The sequence below is a fragment of the Melanerpes formicivorus genome, unplaced genomic scaffold (genome assembly GCF_026170545.1).
Source record: "Melanerpes formicivorus ecotype bairdi unplaced genomic scaffold, bMelFor1.0.p_v2 SCAF_12, whole genome shotgun sequence".
Classification (NCBI taxonomy): domain Eukaryota; kingdom Metazoa; phylum Chordata; class Aves; order Piciformes; family Picidae; genus Melanerpes; species Melanerpes formicivorus.
Window position 1 is genome coordinate 13,361,987 of NW_027142364.1, and position 25,810 is coordinate 13,387,796.

The 25,810-nt window shown below is 40.4% G+C and overlaps 1 protein-coding gene across 2 annotated transcripts in view; it reads right to left on the minus strand.

Annotated features, from left to right (window-relative positions):
* Positions 1–24,783, minus strand: part of CAB39 (calcium binding protein 39) — a 44,953-nt gene extending 20,170 nt beyond the window's left edge. The window contains exons 1-2 of one of the 2 annotated variants that reach the window (XM_068145435.1): positions 24,627–24,783; positions 3,376–3,532 (exon numbers count right to left, since the gene is read on the minus strand). In XM_068145435.1, coding sequence (XP_068001536.1) covers positions 3,376–3,489 — 114 coding nt within the window. In that variant the 5' untranslated portion in view covers positions 3,490–3,532; positions 24,627–24,783. Of the gene's footprint in view, positions 1–3,375; positions 3,533–24,235; positions 24,300–24,626 lie in introns of those variants that run through there. The other variant, XM_068145436.1, reaches the window with a different exon arrangement.
* Between the last annotated feature and the right edge of the window lie 1,027 nt (positions 24,784–25,810).

Here is a 25,810-nt window from a genome sequence, read left to right on the forward strand (position 1 = left end):
CTAATGGGCAGCAACCTATCACCTTTATGCTCAGTAAAAGACTGCAGCCAGTGAGCAAACAGAGATGCAGTACTTCAGGCTGACCGACAGCAGAGAGACCCCATCCAGCTTTCACAGCCTCTTCAGAGCTCAGATCCTCAGCAGGTAGCAGAAACTTACAGAACATTTCAAAATTACCTGCAGAATTACCTGGTTAATTTTTCTCCAGTATTCACTGAGCCAAAAAAAAAGGCAAATGACCATGTAGCTAGAACTCACTTTCTTTTTTTTTATTTCAGATTTTTATTTATAAAAGAATTTTTTTCAGTATTATAGGACAGAATGTTTCATAATTGAACAAGAGGCATTGTGGCCACTTTTACATCTTTTGCTTTAAAGAATCTCCTTCCTTTTGATTATAAAGGCCATACAGCAACATATGCTGTCCAAGCTTTAAAAAGCTTTCCTATCCCCTTTGTTTTTTTTAGTAAAAACCATTAAAGGTTTTACATTTCAATCTCAGCACTGAAAAAAACCTGAGGTATTCCGTTCAAACATAATTAATTACACTTTTAATTTCTAGGGGAAATTGTCTGATTTCCTTACAAATCTGTATTTCCAAGTGTGAAACTGCCAGAGAGCAAACTCTACACAGCAGCAAACTCAGTATGAAATTTCAGAAGACCATTGTGCTGCTACTGCATGGTAGGAACTACATGTTAAAACCAACCTCCATGTGACACTGCAGTAAAAAAGCAGTAGTTTGTCTTTGGAACCTCACCAACCAGGAGGTACAAAACAAAAGGGTATTAACAATTCATTTTATTTGGAGGAAGGAATATTTAAAATAATGATTAGATGTTGAAACATCCACTTCAACATGTGCTGATGTTTCTTTTTGACTCTAATCTAAGTATACATTTTAAATTACATAGTAAGAAGTAAAGAAAATATGTATCTGTGTGCACTTAAGATTAGGAAACAAAGCAGTGTAAGAATATTAAGTATTTCCTGCACCCAAAAGGGTGTCTTTACCACAAACAGTAACCAATACTGAATATATACCACACTGCTTGGCCTTTAATGCTCATTGTTGTTACGTGACAGGCTGCAGCAGCACACGCCTGGATGAAATGGCAACAATGAAGCAGAAATTACAGAGAGAGCATATTTTATAAGAGTCTAATCACTAATAAAATGGATCATATAAAAAGAACCCTGGCACTCTTTTCCCCTTTTCGTAAATGATAATAATTTTTGTCCTTTATGTGCGGTGAGTTTTTCTATTTCTGTTCCGCTACCAGCCACAGAAGTCACCCTTTAATCAGCATGGAATTCTTCTCCAAAGGAGGCTGGAAAGCTACATTGTAGAAAAGATCATAGCAATAAAAGGGGCAGTAAAAGATGAAAGGATGCCTAATATTGAGATGTGGGCATGTAGACATTCTTCCCTTTTAATAACGGCTACTGCTCAAACCCTTGCTGTCTTACTGCTGGAGTAACAAAGTTACTCCAATCATTTCTACAGACTGAATGGGAAGAGGGTACAACTTCAGAGTGTTTAATCTGATATCTGCTCTCAAAAATGCAAAAACTGGTCCACAAGATAGTGAAAAACTTCCTTGATCAAGCCAGCAAACTGCCACACCTAGTCACCTTCATGGACGACCTGGCTTACCAATAAAGAATCTCTGTATGGACATGTGGACATTGGTGCTGTGAATGTTCAGATTCATCAGCTGGTCTCCTTTAGGTGATGACAGAGGCCAGTAGTACCATTACCCAGCTCAGTCTTGTGAATGTCAGTACTTAACCCTCCTCACATTTAACCTAGTGAACATGGGGTGCCTTCTTTTTCCTTCAAGCAGATTGTGCTGCTTTATGTATAACACAGGATAAATAACTCTACAGGCTGAGCCTATTATCTCTTGTCAAAGAAGACTCCCATAAACAAGGTCTTTAAAGAAGAGGGATATATGGGATTAAAGGCTAGCAAGAAGAAAACAGTACAGAATAATCTCCAGCTACAAACCCAAGAAAAGGCACGTGATACAGTGTATAGCTACATATAGCAGAATGAAGCTAGTCTGTTCCCCATTATAAGGCTAAGCAAAAAAATGACACAAAAGAGCACGGATTTTAAGATCAAGCCACATCTCCAGGAATTAATAATGAGGCTGAAATAAAGGAAGCAATGCCATGTCTCATCACAGGCTATTCAGAAAGCACCTACCACTCCTCTCCTGACAGAAGTCTTTATTAGAAAAAGGAGAAAAGCAGCTGCAAATGAAAGTCTTCCTAGCCTATACGTAGGCCAGAGCATCTTTCTCTCCAGCAAAAAAGAAAAACATCAGAAGTAAAACCATAGTACACTGCAAGAGACCTGCAACATACTGCATGCTGGCACTGGGGTAGAAGATACCAACTGTAAAGAATATTAGGATAAAGATGGCAATTCACTTCAGAGCCAGATTACCCTGCACTTGAAGTAGCAGTGCCAAACTTAGGTGAAACTGGACTCAGGAAAACTGGCCACGCTGTGCTTAAAAATACTGGTGAACATGAAAAAGATTGTGACTAACTCCTACATGTGACCCTAAGAATGCCAAGAATGGCACAGAACAGTTAATGCTGGGAGAGGATCCAAGGAGGGTATCATAGCCTGCTTCAAAAGCTGATAGACTGGAGGAGATGCTTGCTTTGCTTGGTTTTGGTGTTTGGTTTTTTTTTTTATAGCATTGAAATCTATGCCCTTGTGCTGAGTTAATCATGAGAAACTTAATCTAAACAGTAAATACCACTGCTAAATGAGTCACTAGGCGGGATGCAGCTGCACTCAGGCTGAATTGGAGGCAATTTTTAGATAAGTTATCAACACTAGCAGTTGAGAAGTAGATGACCATCAACAGAACAGATCCTGAAGAAGCAAACCATCCTCTCTAAAGGAAACTACACCTGCATGTCAGCTCTTGCCCACATCTTCAAAGAAAAGGCAAAGAAAGTTAAAAGCATGTCCCCTACTGATATCCATGAAGAAACAAAATTACTTGGTTTCAGGAACAAAGACACACTGCTCTGAAAACATTTTCCTGGATGAGCACAGACAGAACTACTGCACGGTAGTGAAGCCACTATGGTGGGCATAAGCACCAGAACACTGCTTATTAAATTATGCCACCTCCTGCCATTACAAACAATTGTATCAGCTACCAGTAGACAATAATGCAAAGCCAACCTACATGAAATACACCTGTTCAAAGGTACATAACAATTTATCCTTTATCACAGTATAAAACACAAAAATAATTTCCAATTGATTCAGTTTTAACAACTGTAAATGTATTTTTCTCCCCTCCTTTCAATTACTGTTTAGCAACTGAAGAGTCCCAACCATACCTTTTCTGCCTTTTTGTCAGAGATATCTTGCTTTTCTAGAACAGCCATACTTTCCTTCAGGTTCTTCACTATGTCTGCAGGAGACTTGTGGGACTTGCCAAAGGGGAATGGCATGATTGCAAGCCACAAGGTCTTCCTACTACAGCTCCTGCTTCACCTAGAAAGAGGAGTAAAGACAAAAAAAAGCATGTTAAACACAGAAACATATGAAGATCAAGACAGTAACAAAGGCATTCACATGTGGAATAACCAACCATCCTTTACAGCTGAACTAGAACTTGCCACGACAAACTTAAACACTTTTTGTTTTAATGCTTTTAAAAGACAAGATACAGAATCTACAAACTCACAGTAAGATTGTCACCTTATGCTACAGGCACAAATTAAAGAGTATGTTAATTGTGGCCAAAGCCACATACTGTACAAGTGCCACATATGGGTAAAGACTAACAAGGATAAATTATTCCAGTTAACACTGTCAAACAAAATGCCTTCTTAGTTCTTTGACACAAATCATCACGTCTCTACGACTCTGCAATGACCATCCAAGTATGTGTTTCTACCCATATTCACTCCAGAACAAATGCAAAGCAGACTGCTAAGCACAGGATCTACAAGCACAATGCAGACCAAGCTACAGACAGCAGTTTATTCCCTGTCAACACCTGGTATGACCTGGCTTTTTTCCTAGCGGCATTACTGTCACTTCACACTGAAGCACAGTCGCATCCCCATTCGTTTTATGGGAAACAAAAGTCACCAATAACAAGGACATACATAAGGCACCTGAAAACATTAAACCCAAACATCCCATTTTTATTTTTTTTCTAAAATATGTAACTTGTCTCCCATGGCTCCTGAATCCAAAGGCATTCATTCTGTGTATTTCAATATATTCACTTTTACACATGCACTTGTGTACAAAACAGAAGAGTTTTACTAGCACATCTGAGCATACAAGAGCTTTTGTCACTAAACTCATGCACATCTTACAAGTGAATTCCATAAAGCATACTCTGATAACTCTAATCTAGGCAGAAAAGAACAGGAAATCCTGCATTAAAAACGCTGACAATGCAACTTGTTCCAGACACAAAAGACAGCTGAAGCTGACAGAGCAGAGCTTACACTGTCCCTTACAAAGAAGGGGTATTACCCTGAAAGTTAGTAATTTGTCTCCATACAATGGCCATGAAGTTAGTAACATGTCAACTATAACCAGTATATGTAAAAGTTTCTTGTCTAATACCCCACACTTTGATCCTTGATTGAAATACCAATTCGTTCACTATGAACGCCAAAATGTTTGACCAAGGATTAAAAATGCCAAATTGATGCTGGTTTCAAGTTATTTTGAGTTTTAACTTTTGGGCTGGTCCATGGGCAACCCTTAAATGTGAAGAACAAAATGACTCAGATCTTTAGCCAAGAGAACATCCATGAATAGGTTTGAGGTAACCAGTTACAGAGATGATACCTTCACTGTTCCATGTTGATGATCTTTGAGGTCTTTTCCAACCTTCTCCATTCTATGATTCTATGTCTGCAACTGACTTAACAGAGCAGACAAAAAGCAGAGAGCAGGTATATTTTTATCAGATTATTTTTGGATAAAAGCACCAGCATGAAGGCTGAAACAAGACCTTCTACCAGCCATTTCCATTCTTCACAGATCATGAGCACTTTCCCTTGCTTTTATTTTCTAGTATATTTGTCTCATAGTACTTTCTCCTTCATAATCTGCACAAAAAAGGGCTTTTAACAGTGAAATTAAAAATGCAGGACTGGCATTCTAAGAGCTAAGTGTCACAGGTCCATTCCTTAGACACGAGAACTTTGTGCCTCAACTTTGTCAGGTTGGGGATCAGAAACACATGTTTATGCCATTGTTTATTTCATGAAGATGCAGTGGTTTTAAAAACATTACTTAATGCAAATTACAGTATTTTCACACAGGATGTTTTCCCTAAACAGAGACAGGTGTGAAAATAAGTACAATTTCCCTACAACAGTGATGATATATGTTGGGCAGCACGGCACATTTGAAACGTTCCCTTTCTCTCTCCCCTTGATTACTATTTCTGCCAAATTAAGAGGATCCCTGAAAACAAAGATGTATCCTTTCATGGTTGCATGTAATCCCTGGTAATAATAGTATTTACCAACTACTCAACATATTCATTCTGTAAAATGGCTATACCCAGGTAACAGAGCAGGACTGGCTCAAAAAGTTGCAAGGCTTAATTCCTTGGATTATACATTAAAATAGAATAAAAAAAATCAGTAGGCATCATAACAGTTGAGAGAACAAAAATATTATAAGGCATCACAAAATCTGGCATAACAGCAGTATACAAAAAAATCAAAACCAAAAAATTATCTCTGCTCACTCACCTTCTGGACTACAATTATGTTACTTCTGAATTAAAACACACTACATGGATAGAATATATAACATATGGAAATACAGAACAATGATGAAGAACTGTCCTCATAGTGTGCCCACTCTAAAACTTGACTTCCCTTCATACAGTGCTCAATTTTTTCCTTAAATTAAAACCAGTCTACCATTTTTTGACTTATGCATGAAACCTTCCAGGTTCTGCATGAGTCAGCTACATCTACATGCCCACCCAAGTCATAAACAAGTTTTATTTTATGTACTAGCATATCTAGTAGAAAATGACAGTTCACTACCATATATTTATACTAAACATTTGTTCCCAATCCAGGTAAGTTGCTGTATGAATTTTCTCATCATTTAGAAAAATCAGGGATGACTGCCAGCACCAGTAGGAAGGTAATCCACATGCCTGATTACTGAAGGTGACCTTGTGCTTCAATGTATTTAATTTGATGCATAAAATGGAATAAAAACATTGTTTCTGCTATTTCAATTTTATTACAGGAAGGTTTGCAGTGCAACCACCAGAAGCATCCTCTGGGGCCTCAAGACTGAAGACCCTCCCAACGCTGATGTAAAAACTCTATTACTTAAGAACCTGTGCCACATCCTGTCAAAAAAAAGCAAGAGCAGCCCTTTGTCCCTCAGAGCTGTACTTCATGCTGCAAGAACACAGCCAGGCTGTTCCCTTTTCAGCCCTGAAAAACTAACCCAAGCAGCATTCTATGCACAATAGACAATGACAACATCTGTGTGAGATCGGAAAGAACTGCAACCACCCACATCTGCAGAACCAGAAAAAAAGGAAACAACATCAAGTGACACTTTCTGTAAATAAGAACAGACCTTACATCATGTCAAATGATAACTGCTTCACAGTACTAGCACCTGGTTGCCTTGCAAACTCACAATAAGATTTTGACTGTGTCTTAAGAAAGGGACCACAACACTTTTGAATTGTTAAACTGCAACATACATGGACAGCTCTGTGCTCTGTCGGGCTGCTTTGCTTTAACTTACCTCCCAAAAACCTCACTGCTTTTATCCACTTTTCAAAAGAGACCATGAATGATATTATACAAAACTCGGTTCCCTTCGGCATGCATTTTCCTTTCACCAATACTCAAGCATGTGAAACCTAACAGAATTTAAGGTCCTTAAAAGTACTGGTGTCATGGCCACATTTACAAATCTTAAATGACGTTATATAAATCCAAACAGGCTGTCAAACAGCAACGTGGCACAGAGCCAAATACCCAGAGATTTAAGCTCAACTGACACAGAGCAACTGACACACACTCAGACACACTGGGACATTTGGGCTTTTGTGATAAGAGAGAGTGGCCCCACTGTTTCAGATAGTATATCATTTCCAGCTTTGTCAATGCAACATGCATCCATGCAGTTTGCATTATGTATGTGGCTTTATGTGTTTTACTCACTGCATTGACCAAACTATGCATTAATATCCAGTTCAAAACGAATGTGTTTCATATACAAGACCATTTTTTAACTAAGCAGCCAAAACTTAAAAACATTTCTCTGTGAGGGCAGCCCACAGAAAAAACAACCAAAACAAACCCAAACCCCAACACCACAAGCAAAATCCCTTTATCAAAAAAATTAATTTCTTTTAGGAACAGATTCACTAGCCTGGAGTATGCTCTGTCTTTTAGTTGTTATTTTTTTTCTTATTTGAAGGATCAGAAAATGTACTACCTATGTATCAAACAGAAATGCATGCAACAGTTTAAAACCCAATTAATTAACAGAAAAAAAGGGAAGATTTGCCGTAGGTAGTATGTCAGAGTTTTGTAAATATAGCACATTGTGAAATGCCTGTGGAACTATTCAAGAAAAATACTGGTACAAGAAACAGTACAGTAACTCTCATGACTGCAGTGATATGTGCAGGCACTTCACAGATGAAGTATTGGCTCTGAAGTCTCACCAATGGCATCCTGGCCTGCATCAAGAACAGTGTGGCCAGCAGGAGCAGGGAGGTCATTCTGCCCCTGCACACTGCACTGGTTAGGCCACACCTCGAGTACTGTGTCCAGTTCTGGGCCCCTCAGTTTAGGAAGGAGGTTGACTTGCTGGAGTATGTCCAGAGAAGGGCAACAAAGTTGGTGAGGGGCTTGGAACAGAAACCCAATAAGGAGAGGCTGAGGGAGCTGGGGTTGATTAGCCTGGAGGAGACTCAGGGATGACCTTATCACTCTCTACAACTACCTGAAGGGGGGTTGTAGACAGGCAGAGGTTGGTCTCTTCTCCCAGGCAACCAGCACCAGAACAAGAGGACACAGTCTCAGGCTGCACCAGGAGAGGTTCAGGCTGGAGGTCAGGAGGAAGTTTTACACAGAGAGAGTGATTGCCCATTGGAATAGGCTGCCTGGGGAGGTGGTGGAGTTGCCATCACTGGAGGTGTTCAGGAAGAGACTTGAGAGGGTGCTTGGTTGCATGGTTGGGTGGTGTTGGATGATAGGTTGGACACGATGATCTTGAAGGTCTCTTCCAACCTGGTTTATTCTATTCTATTATAAAGCTACACTGAAGGTAGAGGAGCACTAGCTGTATAAGCAAAGATATAAAAGCCAACTTGGACTTTCTGCTGATGACATACCACGAATTACTAAAACATCAAAAGGTGGTCACTTTTTTTTTTCTCTGCATAGAAGTATAATCCATAAATAAAGCACCCAGTGAATTCAAGTATCTGCACTGTTTCCATTCAAGAATCAGCCTTACCCCCCTCCCGCCATGCAAAATACTACTTAAATAACATACAATCCCCCCCTACATTCCCAATTGTGTGGAATACCCAGGTGCAACAAATTTTATGGTGTATTCAATTGTAGACCTCAAAGTTTAATTGCACTGTATTAAGTCTTCAGCTAAATCTATTTGTCTTGTTTACATACCAACACTTTAAGGTGACTGCTTTTAGTAAGCTGCTAATGAGGGAAAGAAGTGGGGAAAAAACCTTTCAGCCGCTTCCTGATGTAACTGCAGGCACTAAAAACATCCAAGCCTAGTGAAAATGCACATGTAACAACACCCTAGTTAACATGCACATAAGAAAACTGCTGAAGAACAAACAAAACCAACATAATTTTAATACAGCTAAATAATTAATGTAAAGTTCCCCAAGATTAATGAGCCAACCCAACTGCTGGCCATGGGAACAAGGCAGTCCCATTCCCCCTCTGCTCCCAGTATCTCACTCCTTCCCCCACTTTCACACAAGGGCCAGCTGACCCATCCATGAGCTGATTTGACTCACTAAGCTGTTAGAAAACTACCATGTAAAAGGAAAGTTAATAATGAGTAGTGTAGAAAATGCAGGACACCCCTTTGAGCAGCATGTAGAAGTGTATCAGCTCTCTCATCTCATGGTCTCACCACAGAGGAAACTTCATGGTAAGGCTGGAGTTGAATCAACAGTATCACTGAAGTGTGAAAGATCATCCTCCATCAGGTATTTTGAGTGGTCTGATACTTGTCTGACTGCCAGTATGCCAAATGAACTCACTAAAATGTTGGAAGACAAACCCAACAAAAATTAGGGAAAAAAATAAATTTGAAAGGTTCTCGAGACAAATCAGTATGAGGCAACCAGTTGTGATGCAGAGCTAGCCAAAGAAAGGGAGGAGGAGCTCAAGAAAGGGACAGGAGGGACCACCACCTCATTCTCCAGATAGAAGGAGGCTAGCAACCTCCTTCCTTGAAATCACATCCTTGGTCCATTACATTCAATAGCGTTAGTAACACAGGAAATAAACATGGTTCGGTAACTCAATCTACAAAGGCAAAATACCTTGACCCACAACAAACAGTTGGGTCTACTCTGGACACAGAAATTCAATGGAAAATTTATCAGTCCATTACTGACAAAACATTACATCTTCCTAAAGAAAGGCAAGTTTGTATTCAAAATAATGAAGGAGCATGTGTTTGTCCTGATATAAATGATTTCCCCTCAGAACCTGCTCTTCGGCTGTACGCCTCTTGGATTAAGAAGGATCATTAAGTGAGTATTGAAAACAACATAAATCAGTTTCAATCAGGACTTGTTGTTACAAGTGGCTATTAGTTCAGCTAGAATTCAGTGATGTGAAGTTTGGTTGGAATGATTAAAAAAAAAAAACCAAAACCAAACACACCAACAGAAATAGATCAAGAAATTATGCATTTTTAAAAGCACTGCCTCACTCTCAGACACATCCAGCATCCAGGAGGAGACTGACACCCATTCCTTTGATCCAAGATCTGTTTTTCATGCAAGCTATCATGCTCCTTGGGAAGAGAATATTCAAGTACTTCAAAGGCAAAAGCAGACACTATTAGCTATTCAGCCCTCTCATACAAGATTTTACAATTGGAGTGGTTATCAGAGTATTTAGTCAGACTTCAGTTACTGACTGTACTTTAAATACCATCAGTGGAAGAGCAGCAGCTGCCCCACGTGGCACCAGGGCACATTCAGCAGCTGGCATGGCACAATACCAGCCAGGTGCCACTGTGAAGCAGCTGAAATGCCACTGCCAGCTCATGGCTGCAAATTCCTGAAAGGCCCTACCACTTCTATTTGCAGAAGCATAGTTGAACGGTGGCAGCATCCATCATTTCCTTTAGTATATTATGTAAATTGAGTACTCACGTTCCTCATTAGAACATTCTTCTGTATTCTTCACATGCTGTTGTCTACTACATCTTTCAGTACCCTGGTTCTGGATATGTGGTTTTCCAGTGGATTAAATAATTTTCTAGACTCTCGGCACTGTACCAAAAGAATTTTGCAGTTGTCTTTTCAATAAGCTAAACCAATTGAAACATGACAGCCTCTCATCCAAAACACATGTCTAAGTAATGTAGTTTTATTAATACAACCTCACACACAAAACCTCATTATGGAGAAAATGAGACTGATAAAGAGCAGAAGCCATACCTCAATCTATTTCAGGGCTCCAACATGAACTATTTAGTACAACTATGGCTTTACTCGCTTAAGAATGCCATTGACAGAATGGCTATGGTGGTAAATGGTAATTACTGACACTACGAAGTGGTAAAATTTAAGAGTATATTCTAGCTCTAAAGCTTTTTTGTGATCCTCTAAATACTTCTGTGTATCTTTTAAGTATTTCTTTCAATTGAACTATAAAATGAAAATACAAAGACTGCATCAAATGCCTCACATACAAGCAAAGCTTTCGACAAGCTCAACAGCTAAAGCAATCAATGACCTGTTTGGGTAAGTTGTGAGATTTTGTGAGGAATGTAATTCACAAATACAAGTTTTTTGTACTCATATCTATCATGTCCCACCCACCACTGAACACTAGCACCTTCCTTAGAATTCAGTATTAACTTGTTCTATCAAGTCTGCAGCACACAAAAGCTTTAATCTGATTGAAAAGCAGTTTCACAACTTTGCGTCACAGAATTGCTTGTGGTGTGACCCACTTAAACGTTAAAACGGAAAAAAATATCCCCCATCTGAGAATGGTAAGTTAATTCAGAGGAAAATTAAAGTCATGAAGAAAAGAAATCCTCAGCTGTAACACAGACGAACAATTAGGGGAACAAAGAGTATCAATTCAATGGGTTCAGAATGAAGGAAAACTGAAAAACAAGTTTCTGCATAAAAACACATGTGAGATAGCTTCTCACTCTCTGAAAACTTCAAAGCAATTAAGTCTCCAGCAGCCCACTGCCCTGCTTGCTTCTTAGCACCAAATGACAGCTGATTCCTTTCATTAAGCAGGCTTCTCTCTTGCCATTCAATTACTTTACCCAGCCTTCCGCCTCCTCAAGAGCCTACTTCTCCAGCAGACACCTGCACCATACTGAGGGAAGAGAAGGACAGCTGCTGCCATTAGGCTCTCCTAGCTCACTGCAATCTCCAAAAACTACCTTCTACATTGTGGCATGTTCTTTTTTCGTACCCCTTGCAATTTAATACACAGCTTTTGCAGAAACATGTAAAAATTGAGTTTAAATAAGGCTGCTGCTTTTAAGGAGCTTCGGACATCCATCGTAAGCACAAAAGCTTGCTCATACTAATGCTTAGGATTCGAGATCCCAGCTCTTTCTCCATATTCAAGGGAATCCTATGACTCAGCTTCTTTCCCTGGTGTACTGCTTAGAGTTACCCCACCCAGCCATTTCTCCACAGTCTTACTGCTATATTGCACTATGGTATACAGACAAGCATGTAAAAGCCTCACCCACTCCTTGGTAAACCTATTTTTTAAATAATAATAATCATCATCACAAATTTCACGACAAAAAGTAACTACTACCTAACACACTGTGCACAAAAAAACTTACTTCAAGCTGAAGACTAGGTGTCAGATGATACCCCACTTCTGGCCAGGCTGCAACCTTAATAATTTCCTTAGATCCTGGCATTAGTCAATGACCCGCTGGCTAAGATGCCTTTACTGCATCATCACAAAACCCAGCATATCTGCTACATGACAAAAACCTCTGCAATTATGCACATGCCACTCTACCCATCCTTGAAAGCAAAAATGCAAAGAGAGTCTGCCTCGTAACTATTCCTATTCCTTGGTACGTTATTATTACCATTCCTTTTCAGAGGCTTCCTTTTTGCGTCATTTTTTCTGCTATACATCTAGGGATTAATCTTTGTTGTGAAGTGGCAAAAGGGGAGGCAGAAAAGCATGCTGCATTTTGGTCTCTGACTTCATTTCAGATAGTGCAATATGGTCTACAGCTAGCGTGTTCCAGTAACTGAAGACAGCTGTATGAATATCAAAAACCACACAGGCTAAGGACAGGAAACCCTACTAGCACCACACCATCAGCACCCAGTTTTAACTAGAAAGTCAGTGCAATGCAAGGTGGAAAAGCAGATTATCTAAAACATGAATTGGTTACGTAAGGAAGGAGGATGAGAATCATAAGTACTAGCACGAGACGGGCAGGGAAATGCTTCTCCACTTTTTGAATGTTTTGTTTTGAAGAGAAGCTGAGAACAATTAAACTTCGAGAATGGTCCTGGGACTGCTCCAGATGCAATCCTCTAAGGCGCAATTTTCTTTTGAGAATATTCTCTCAAACAAAACATTACACTCAATAAAGCCAGCCTCTGGAAGCACAAGTCACAAAGCTAGGAAACAAAATAACAATTAAAATGGCTAACATATTTACTCAAGTGTAGTTTCAAGAAGAAATGTGTCATAAATTACTTGAATTTTTTTTAAATTAGCAGTATTTTTCCCATGGTTCATTTACTTCCTTTGGAGACCAAATTCTGTGGCTTGGTAGAAACTTCTGATGTTGAACCTAAGTTTATCTGGAGAACAACAGATGTTTAATCAATATAACCTACAAAGGAACTTGAAGGTTCACTTAAGGAACAACAACGTTAAAGCAGGAAGTTAATGGGCTATAAAACAGTGATCCTGATGTAGCTCAGGAACACTGACTTAGGAACTGGGAAGATCTATCAGGGTGCATCCCCCTTACCTACTGATTAGTACTGTCCTGTGTCATTGGCAGACTACAATAAACTCTATGCTTTGACATATTACACCTGTGAAAGCTTCCCTTCCAGACTAATCAATTTGAAAGTTCACAATTAAGGACTATTTATGTTAGATTACTGTACAATTCACCTCAATTCCAACAGCACTTTACACACTTGCTCAGGTGACACACAGTAAAGCATAGCTTAATGTCTCTAGGCTCACTTTTGTGCATTAGCTTGACATAACTAGGGCTGAAACCCAAAATCAGCAGGCACAGCAAGACACACTGCAAAAAGATGTCAGTTGTTCAAACACCTGAGAGGTGACTGAGACCACAGCTGGCTCCTCCATGGTGTCACTTTTACCTCTACTGAGAGATCTCATTAGCATGACACAAAGATTAAAATGTAAATTATTCTGAGATCACCTCTCATGAATCCAAGCTGATTCGTGCTACACGAAACCAAGAGAACTTGGCGCATTATCCAATGATTACGTATCTCCTCTGTGAAAGGGAGTTCCTGACAACCTATGGGAGTTATGTACTGAGTCACAAAGAAAGCAGGAGAGGTCAATCAATAAACGACTCAGAATCATGACCCCACCACTACTGTGAATCCTTTCCTTCCAAGTTCATTACATCCTCATTTAAAGGAAAAAGGTTGTTAATTTTTTTTCTTAAACTATCCCTTACTGAGAGCTGATGTACAGAAAATATCTTAGCTGATCCATAAGGTCATTTGATGAATATGCTTTCTGTCAAACCTTTTTTTTTTGCCATGGTTCCTGACACTTAAAACAGTTTTGATGACAATGCACAGGGTTTACTGACACAGCTCTGCTGGCAAATCCTGCCAGTGCTTATATTGCTAAAAACCACAAAACTTCTGACCATGGTAACTGCAGCTGTGCTTAGGCTTCATTGGTTAAGTACCTTTATAAAAAGTGCTCTTTCCTTCACACCGCCAACCAACATCAGTACCACCATTAATCAAGTGTCCCATTTTCCCAGGCTAGCTGTGTGAGGTATCTCCTAGTACAGAACCTTCAGCCAGCTTATTCTCAGATGAAAATCCCTGCTTCCTCAAGTACGCTGCACCAAGGGCAATGTGGCAGATGGGAACACAGAGCAAAGATTGGCAAAATTAGAGGTTAGCCAGGAGAAACTTCTCTTTTCATGTAAACACTCACTCAAAGAGTTAGTTTCATTACTTGAAACAAAAAAATAATAAAAAGTAGAAATCAACCCATTATAGGCCAGTATGCATGTGTGATGTTTAGATGTACATCTCATTGCTACAAAGACATTAGTGTGTTTGGCAGAAATAAACTTATGAGAAGTAGCTGGTTGAAATTTAGCCTGAACAAAACTATTGCAGGTTGAGAAAAGAGAAAATTCATTCATTACATTATCACCCTTTTCAACTGAAGTAGAAGACTTGCAGAATCGACAACCAAGCTGTGTGCCATAATCAAAAAGAAACAAACAAAAAAAAGCTTTAAAGGATAATTCTCTGCATTCTCCCAAGAGAAGAGAGGTGGCAATACAGAAATTCCACATAACTCATTTCAAGCTCACTGTACACCTAAAGTCATAAAAAAGTGGCTGTAGAAAAGTGTCCTTTACACTGTTCCCTCAAACCTCCTCTTGTCTCTCCTGTCCTCCCTTTCACATGTTTAGTCTAAATCTTCAAAGTCGCTAATGGATTCGATTTCTGATATATAAATCCCATCACACCTCAACTGCCTAGACAGGTGTGTTCCTTTGGGGGAAGGCAGATCAGAGAGCATAGAAAGATATATTTAAGAGCAGAAGAGATGATGCATACCAAGGCTAGGAGAACTATCGATGGCACAAACCCTGAGGAGAGATGAGGCTAGGACCAGAACTTCCAACAGCATGACAATTTATTTCCCAAATACCTTGAGGCAGAGGGAGAAGAGTTTCAACTCACCTTTGAACTCCTTTTTCTGAAATGCTCTGCAGCACAAGAATCAAGAAGGGAGAATGATCTAGACTGTCCCCCAAAATGTGGCCAAGCTCTTGCCATGCCTAAGAGTTTTTCTGATGATTCACAAGATACCAGTCCAAAGATCTGAGATACAGCAGGATATATCAGCATACACACTCTGAAAAGGCAGATATTCCTGCAAAACCTAGGTGGAAGTCCTTTCCCCCCCCAGACACCACCCATGAGTTCTAGTTACTGAAAGTTACTTATACAAATAGAATAAAATCAACGTGCCAGATGCCTGTGGTGATCCATCAAATATATCTACATTTCATCTGTTTTTCCCTTTTGGGGACACCCAAGTTATCTTTCCAAGCAGACTCCATCACGGCAAGCAAACTGCTTCCATCACAATCAGAAAATAACAGCCTTGGAACAGGCAGGTAGAAGATCCTCACAAAAAGTTTAACATTCCATTTTACTCTAGCCAAAACTAAGAAGAAAATAACTTGCAATTCTTGCTTGCCTGAACTAAGACAAGGTGCCCAGAAGTTTCAAAGAGCACTTTTGCATTTAAAAGGGGGAAGCAGGGAGAATAGCACAGTGGAAAGGTACCTTTCCAAAGAATTTCCCAACTGAATTAACTTCAAGTCAGCAATAGCTGTTGCAGATGTGATTCTCCAAGGCAGAACAGCCCTAAGGTTCACAAAATGAAAATGATAAACCAGCATTCTTGTATTTTCTATATAGGAGTCAGCATCTCTCCTGCAACACACCTAGAGTTCCACAAACCAAAAAACATTTGAGAATTGCTAGTCTAGAGATAAGTAAAAAATGAGGCTTGTAACAAGAGGTGACTATTATTCAGCAAACACAGTGGAAAAACTGAAGCATCTCTGAAGGACAGTTCCCTTATCTGATCTGCTTAGAGTTGGACTGAGAAAAGGAACTACCAAATTGTTTTGCAATAGTAAAATGAAAGCTCCCAACTTTCTTCTAATGCAATTGCTGTGTAATGCTACCAAGAGAAACTTGAACACCATCAGAAGTCATCTTCTCTACAAGTTTACCCAGAGAATGGTCACACGTAATCCCTAACTACTGCAAAGAATACTTCAAAGGCAGTTGATCTTCCAAAGGGCTGACACAAAGCCCAGGTGAAAATGCTTACATTGTACCTTAGAATTTATAATACCCAACATAGGAGTCTTTCAGCTGTATCAGTAACCTATCAACTCCTCCTCTTCCTCAGGGATATGTGGAAAACAAACAAAACCCAAAAACAATTACAATTGTTTATTGGTGCACCAGCTTCACACCAATTTTATTTAAATATGAGGTTGTAAAATTACTTTGATAGTTTACAACAGTATAATGTCATTGTCACAACCGTTTTAGGATTAGTTTAGTTTGGTTATGTATTTTAGGGATTTGAGGAAAAATCTACATTTTTGTCAGTTTTGGTAGAAATCTCCAAGACATGCATTCACAGGACTGCAAGTTCAAGTACCATAATAAACAGAAGTCACAAGTTCTGGCCACCTCTGTACTTATTAAGACTTTACAATGCTTGTCAATAATTCTGAAAGTTAAAAGTAACCCATTTAGAAAGGAAATATTCTGTATTTCTGGCCAACAGTCCTTCTCTTTGTTTGCTAAGCAGCTCAAGTATGGATAATTCTGAAACACAGATTTGACATTTCTTCCTAGATTTGATACTAAGTCCTCAACCTGCATAAATGCACAAAGGGCAACTGCCAGTGCCAAAGGAAGAGCAGAACTACTCCAGACTCTGCTGCAACAACTTGGCTGGAGCAACACTGACACCTTATTCAGAGCAGTCCCTAAGGGAAGCAAAAAGTCTTGCATGGTCAGTCTCAAAGGAAAATAATAATTCATCTTCCTGTGGATGGACACTATAAATCTGAGACCATGTGGCTGTTAACATTTTTCATTTCTATGTAAGCACACATGCAAATATATGCGTGTTCTTGTTCCCAAACAAGAATGAAAGCTCACTGAACAGAGTTCCCTTCTCTAAGACAGATAAAAATGTTTATCTGCAGGTAGGAAGAAGTAACTACAATCAGCAGTCAGAAATCTGGGGGTGGACAGAGGCTGTTTGTTTTTCCCAAGTTAAAGGAATGAAGAAAACCAATGCAATTCTTTCACAGAACTTAGAACTTCATTTGCAAGTTTGTCATCATGCACAAACACACTAAAGTTTCTGTGACCTTTTGGGAAAATACTCCTTAACTCTGAAATAAAGAGGCTCTTTTAGATACAAGGATGTTAATCCCCTCACCAGTCAGACTGCACAACTATGCCAGGAGTCTGCCCAAAATGCTCCATGATGGATGCAGCTCCTAAGAGAAAAACTGTTTACTCCAGCTCCACCCTATTACATAGTTAGCAGAGTTTAAATATTGCTCAATGTCAATTATAGATGTAAAAAGGAACTGTTAGTCAATACTGATGAGTCAATACACTGCTCTTCTTAGAGACTACTAATCTAAATAAGCATGTGTACAAGAGCACTTGTTTAGAAAACTCTAAAATATGTTGAAGAAGCTTCCTCCATTGTCAATCACTATCTGTCGAAGCCACTGCAAAAGCACCATCTGACCTGGTCACTAGAGCTTGCATTTTCTTTCAGACCCATATTTTTAAACATGCTGAACTTCTGCTGTTAAAGCAGCAAGGCCCTCGAGTCCAACATCCAACACTTCCAAGGGTTTCTAATTATACTGATTGTTTTAGTTTTCCTCAATTGTGCATTTTTTTTTAAGGAAAACCTTCATTCATTCCACTGAGAAACTACATCAGACTACAGAAAAGACAAATTTTCCATAGGATCTTTTCCTTATTTGAAAGCTGGGAAGCATATAACAAGGCAGAGGACAGCAAACCCAGGTCCTTCAGTCAAGACTCAAGTACTGCCTCTGACAGCAGAATTCTGTCCTGAATATTCCTTTCTCATGAGGCAATACATATCCTAACATGTAGTCACTTCTTAAATACTCATCCTCTGGGAGCCCAAAATGAGATTCTGAAACTAAGAACTAATACTAAGGCAGCAATACAGGCACTTTAATGACAAATACCACTGCAAATGCACTAGAACAGCACAGCTCACCTCCACCTGCCCCTTCAGAAAACCACAAACTTCTTACCTATCTTGGGCAGGTGCCTGGGAGCATCTCAAATAATACCAGATATCTTTGTTTAGGCAACTGAATCTCTTATCATGAATGGATGTCACTCAAAAAAAGCTTTAGAACTGTAAGATCCCAAGTGCTCCACCAAGACAACACACCACACATCACATATACAGAGGAGAAAGCTCTCTGTGCTTAAGCTTTGTTACCTGAAAAAAGGGGAACAATCACTACACTGCTGAACAGGGAACCATACTTTCATTAGTATTTAAGAACCTATGAAAGACCCCTAAGGTCTTGAATCCTCCTGCCCCTCAGAGAACCAAGTTTGATTCAATAAAGCAAAAGACTAAATACTAGACTGTGAAGAAACAAGTCCATGTGAAGGATGTCCCTTCACTTAAGGTTCTCTCGTGCACTGATGGAACAAAAGTTCCCAACGAAAAAAAAATTAAACCAGTCATGCAATCAAGTTTTATGTACTAAATTAGTGTAAGAAAGTGAGATTTTGGATAATTTTCTAATATTGTACCTAGCATATACAAAGTCTTTATCTAGAACAGTGTCTTGACTCTCTCACCCACAAGGCATCTCCTTAAATTATCCTGTAATGTTTCTCCATCACTACCAATGCTCAGTTGGAAGAAACTTTGGACTTGAATAGCAGGTGTTACAGGTTAGAAGAAGGATGTATTCATAAACTGTGTGGGAGAGACTTCTCAGTGCTCACCTGTGTTACACTTAGTGCATGTCTAGATTTCTCAGGTCTCATTTAGTATAGAATCAAATCTCTCACATTTTAATTCCTAAAATCTTGTCTGTGAACAAAGCAAAAGAAACTTTTGCTTTTTCTTTGTCTACACATGATAGTCAATAAGGTCAAAATGCTAGACGCTGGTTAATTTTATAAACCATTACAATACATCAGGGAAAAAAAATAAAACTCTTTTGACATATTAAAAGAAATATCATCTGCCTGAACAGTAAAGGGCATACTTCAGATGTAACAGAGTAAAACATAATGACATGAGTAATTTTTGCCTTATTTCTACAACTGTAGCAAAACCTCTTGAAACTGCTTACTCAGTTTGGAGGCAGGATGTAGCAGGACGCTCTGACAGGTGTTATCAGCACACACATCTACCACACCATACAAGATACTAGTACTAATTCAATGTCTACAGATTTTTTTAAGGCAATCTCCTCAGAGAGGAGCTTGGGAAGCTGGCAGGGCTCTGAACAAATACTTGAATAAAAGGTATTCATCCATGGTAAGCCTTCCCAGGTGAGCTACTGGCCACATGAGTAAAGAGCAAAACAACAGGAAAAGTTGTGCAGTTGGCTTCTGCCTAGCAAAATCCAAAGCAGCCCAGACAGGAGAGCTGGAGAGTTGGCCTGCAAATTGGAGGGGTCTTTCACGACTGTGCTCAAGAGCTTTATTCCTATTCCTATGTGCTAGCACACGTTACTTAAAATTCGTAAATAGACTAATAAAAGATTTGCAGCAAGGTGTTTCTTCAGATGTTAGCTGTTAGCCTGGGCACCTCTAGCAGTAAGGAAAGGACTGTGCATTCCACATTTCAGGAACACTTCTCCATTTTTCATCTGTTTTAACAGATAATCTCAAAGGAGAACAGGCATTTTGCACTTGCGAATGCCTGAACATAAGAACTTCTCTCACAATCACGCATATGCAGCTCCTTGAAAAGCTGACATTAGCTCACTCTACAGCCAAATTTTCTATTAGCTATTTTTAAGTGTCACATTTCACATCTTGCAGGGTTTGCAGTTACACTTTTCATTACGTTGCTCTTGTAAGAAAAATCCATGCAAAGTGATTTAAAAAGAAAACAACCACCACAACAGGGTAAAGATCAAAGGCAGCACATGACAATTCTTCACTGATACAGCTATTTCACCATCAAACACTTACTAGGATACCCAAACATCTTAAAGTAACTCCCAGTAGCAACTTCTGAGAGTCAAACACAAAGGTTTCTGAACTTCCAAAAACATGTTACACAGGCACTACAGCTCTGTACCAATTATAACTTCTCAAATTTTGAACTATTTTGCCATATTTCACTTTTTTAGCAATGAATTCTGAGCGAAGGGGGCAGAAGAGTTAGAGCAAACAGAGCTTTAGAAAATAACTAGGTATTTTTTAAGTAGCAGGTTTACAACAAACAGAAATATTAGCTACAACATTCACTGGTTCCCCCCAGGATTTTATGACCTTATGGAGAGCCTTAAAATTTCCTTTCTTTTAGTGTAGCTGAAGTCCACAGTCAGGAAGGTTTTACAGTGTCCTCTGACTATCTGAAGTATTAGCTAGAACATCCAACACAAAGACATTACAAAGACTGCAGATGTTTATTAATTGCAGTTGTTTATTTAAACCTAAGCAATCCACATTTTCAAATAATGTTGTCTGGAAGGGGAAGAAAAAGAAAACAAAAAACACCAAACCAGCAGCCATGAAGGCTGCTGAGGAATGACCACAGTTATTCCTGTAAACACACAGTATTTTGGGTGCTTCCAGGTGGGATCAATCCTGAATTCAATCCTTTATAAAGAGTATTTAAAATAGGGACAAATGAATGTGCTGTTTTATCATAAGGTAGAATAACGAAAGCACATAAATCTGCTCAGGCTAAAGAAAGACCAAACTCACATGACACCAGTTAAGCCTTAGGTACTCCCAAAGCATGCATTTAAAGGCCTAGCTCAAGTCGATTAAAATAATTCAAGACAGCCTCATCTTCTAATTTAACCTTTGTGTTTGCACTTGGGGGCTGGGGGGAGGGATCTCAGTGTAAAGTTTCACCTCCCAACTGAAGACGTTAGCTCCTGGCTCACACCTCTATAGCTTGTGGTGCAAGAAGCTTGATATTGAGAGAAAACACAGGGAAAGAACAGAGTTCAGACAGAAGAGAATGAGAACTGAACTTGCAAACTCTTCAGACTAATAAACACCCTAAATTACACAACTGATGAAACAGCAAAATTCTCCTGCTAGAGCAGCATAATCATGAGCACTAATAGCAAAATTAAGTTTTCATCTTGCTTGAGGCTTATCTACAGGTACAAAACCATGATTAGAGTGAACACTATGACTTAGGTTCACTGAGCAACTAAAAAGATTTTTCTCCCCTGGCTTCAACTTGCAGCTAAGAAGAAGTGGTAAAAGTGCACATAGCCCACTGTTTCCTTACTAGAAACTGTTAACTGTATGATGTGGGAAATGTAACATTCTAAATTAAACTTGTATTTTTGATTTGCACATAATTCCTACAAATTGCTGTAGGTTGTCAAGGCACTCTTAATATTGAAGGAGCAGATAAGTCAAATCTCATTTTGGACAGAAAGCTGCAAGATGCATCCAATTAGACAAAGATAATCATACTTTAATGGCTGGTCTTGTAATTAAGCCATATTATAAAGTGTCAGAAGTACAGAAAAGCAGAGCCAGGAGAAAATTCAAAAGGTCCTCTAGGCTCCAACTATCAGACTACCACCCCAAAAACCTACAGGCAGTACAAAAAGACATCACTTTTAGCAGGTGTCTAATGCCTCAAAAGGCATTACTGAGACTATCAAAGTTTTCAAAAAGATTTTACATTAAAATTAAGGCTGTAGAGATTTCATTTTATAAAAAAAAAAAATCTGCAAAGTCTTAATACAGAATTAATTCAGAAAGGGGAAAAAAAAAAGCTAGGAAGAAAAAAACCAACACCTTGAAAGTACAGCATCTGCAGCTCAACAGTAAGGTCTCAGTCAATTACCATCCATTAATTAATAAGAGACTAGAGCATTAGCTTCCACGACAGAATGCAAAACAGATACCATTCCCTCCTGAATAGATGGTTCACAAAAGGAATTCCAAGAGGTGGAGTTTTCTTAATACTATCACACCCCACTGGGAATATACATTTGTCTGCAGTTGATAATACTCCAAGAACAGAATTATCTCTCAGAGACATATTGTCACAAAGTATCACTTGACCAGTACTTTTATTTAGTCTCCTTTATTTGTATGGATACATATGTCTTTAGAAAAATCAGTTGTTTTAAAATTCTTCCCCTACAACTATGCACCAAGTGCCCACAGAACACAGCTTCACAACTCCAAAGCAACACAAATGAGAACATGAGAAAAATCAATGCTATCAGCTTGTAGAAACATGCAGCAGCACGTCCAATATATACAAACTTATATTACAAGATCTTTAGTCTGCTTGCTCTCAACACTGCCAGATAGAGTCTCCTCCTGTACTGAGACATCTTTTATGTCCTACCACAGAAAGTCCCCAGCACCATATATTGCACTACCACTGAGACAGCAGTTTCAATACAAGTAAATGTAAACCAATTTAATACTAGCTGGCTGACTCAGTATTTTGTCATGGCACAAGACCACCATGAAGCTAACTGTAAAATACAACACGACCGACAGAATTCTACCACAATGCAACACCATGGGGCATCATGCCACCCTTACAGCTCAGATAAGCTGCCAATTCACACAGGACAACTGAAAAAAAGTAAATAAGGTTACTCCTGACCCCCCCAAAAATGTGCCATGCTTAATCTAATTCACAGAATATTTGTTGATCTTGCTTTTCTCTGTGGTTAAAGGCATGTGCCACATCAACAGGTCTTAGGTAACAAGTATTAACTAAAGGTACACCACGTTTTAAATAGTAAAAATCCATTATTTAAAAGCTTAGATACCAAGGTGCAAGCTCAGGATGTTAGATTTCCTCCAACAGTATATGATTTCATGAGCTCTTTGCCTTATAAAGGAAGACACATTTCCTGGTGATGAAACTGTGCTACTGAAAGGAAAACATACAGTCTTGAATTAAGAATTTCTGACAGGTTAAGTTGAAACCCCTCCATTCACAAAACTTTTGATATTTGGATGCTAACCAAATTTAATTTCTGATCTACATTTAAACTATTCTTCCAAGCATTGTTATTTGCCTTACTGAAACTAAAGAGCCTAGGTCATGTAATTTAATCTTTGACTCATCATGCAAATTAAATCACACCATTCCCATAAGACAGCATATAGGTTTTAAATAAATCCCATACACCTACAGGATCACTTACCCAAAATTACATTTTCTTAAGAAAAAAAAACCAAAACCCTAAAAAAATATAACCCAAGCCAAAACACTGGGTAAATCCTGGATTCAATGGTAGATTTGTAGGGAAAACAACACTGAAAAAACTTTCTTTGTTTTATGGAACACAGAGATTATGCTGTGTTAGCTTAGCTTTCTGGGGGTAGTCTGCAAAAAAATAGAACCTTGACAGCTTTCACATACGGTTACTTGTGCACAGAGGCTTGCTAGGACTAAGAACATGAATAACAATTGTAGGAAGAGGCCTTAGACCTGGACATTGAAAGGGCTGCGTAAGTTAGTGCCTGCCCCACACCTCCAATCAATACCTGTAATAAGGAACACAACAAAGAGATTTAGGTGGGTGGTATCCTGACTAAAAGGCTAACTCGGTTGACCGCTGCCTACCTGCTTTTCACTTCGCCGCTGTGCTGGGACAGAGTATTCCCACCGCCCAGCCCGAGAGATGCCGGGCTGACTCCCATCCCAGACGCGGATCCGGTTCTGCGGGCTGAGGTAAACCCCTCGCAGTTTTGCCTATCAATTCGTCACCCGGGTATGGCATTTGAGGAACTTCACGATAAAGGGCGCAGCCGCACCAACGAAACACAGCCACTGCTCTGTCCCCTTCCCCTTCAGCCTGTCCCCAGGTTTTACACACAAACACAGACGCTTCCCAAGCCAAATAGCATAGATCTCCAGCGAGCAAAGTTAGTACCTGTCGGGAACTGCCCCCGTCCCCAGGCCACCACCGAGCTCCGGGGAGGAAGCGCCGCCTGCGAGGCCAACCAAGCCGGCAGGCCGCCACCGAGCGGGAAGACGAAGCAGGAACGCAGCTAGCACAGGCTGGGCCAGGCCGCGCTCCCCGGCGGCCTCCGCGGCCCATAGGGCACGGCCTGGCTTGGCCCTGCCCCGATCGGCCGCCCCACACGCACCCTCCGCGGCGGCACCGCCTCCCGGCCGACCCGGCCTCGTACCAGGGTCAGTGGTGGACAATGCTGTCGGCCTCGGCAGCCTTCATCTCCTTCACCTCACGTATCGCCAGGCCAGGGTCCGACCCGCTGCTGGCCTCCCTCACACACGCACACCCCACCGCACCGCCTCGATACCTGGGTGACGGAGCGCGGCCTGGCGCCTCCTCGGCGGCGTGTCCGGCGGGGCCTGCCCCTGGCGGCCCGACCGCCCCGGCTCCGGCGGCTGGCGGCGCAGCTCCAGCGGCTGCAGACAGAGGCGCGGCGCGGCCCCGGTTCGCCCGGCCCCCTCCCCCCCCCCCGCCCCGCGCTCTGCTGCGTCGCAGCGGCCCTTCCCTCGCCCGGCGGCGGAGCGCGGCGGCAGCGGGCGGCGGAGCGCGGCGACGCTTCCGCACGCCGCTGCACGCCACCGCCCCCTGCCGGAGCGGAGGACCGAGGGCGGCGCCCGCGCAGCGACGGAGAGGGCAGTGGGTGCCCCAGTACCGCCTGTACCCGCGGCGGCGGTGGGAGCGCTGCGGCACCGCCACCAGGCTGGGGGCTGCTGCCACGGCACCGCCACCGCAGAGGTTATATATTAGTAATAGCAAACATGTATTCTTGCTCCTCTTGTTAATGTGCTTATTGTATTATTTAGTATCATTAATTTTATTACATTCATTCCTTATTATTTTTTTATCTTAGTGTTATTTCATATTTCGCATTACTTAATTATTATTTAACAGCGTTCTTTTTATTCTTACTTCTTTTGTTCTTTATTAGTATTTTGGCTTTAATATTCTTGTTGTTATATATTAATTGCTATTTAAATGTTGTTATTTATTATTTATTACAATCATAGAATCGTTTAGGTTGTAAAATACCTTTAAGATCATCAAGTCCAACTGTTTAACCCAGCACTGCCAAGTCACCACTAAACCCTGTCAACCTCAGCCCAACAGTCCACGTGCTTTTTGAGCACTCCAGGGATGGTGACTCCACCATTCCCCTGGGCAACCTGTTTCAGGGCTTGACAACACTTTCAGGGAAGAAATTCTTCCTCGTGTCCAACCTAGACCTCCCCTGGCACAACTTGATGTTTTCTCTAATGCTGTCAGTTGTTAGATGGGAAAAGAGACCAACCCTCAACTCTTTCCAAACTCCCCTCAGGTAGCTGTGGAGAGAATCCCCTCAGCCTCCTTTTCTCCAGGCCTAGCAACCCTTCAGTTCCTGTGGCCACTTCTCACAAGACGTGCTCTAGACCCTTCACCAGTTTCTTTGCTCTTCTTTGGGCACACTCCAGTACCTCAGTGTCTCCTAATGTTTTATTTATTATTATTTATTCC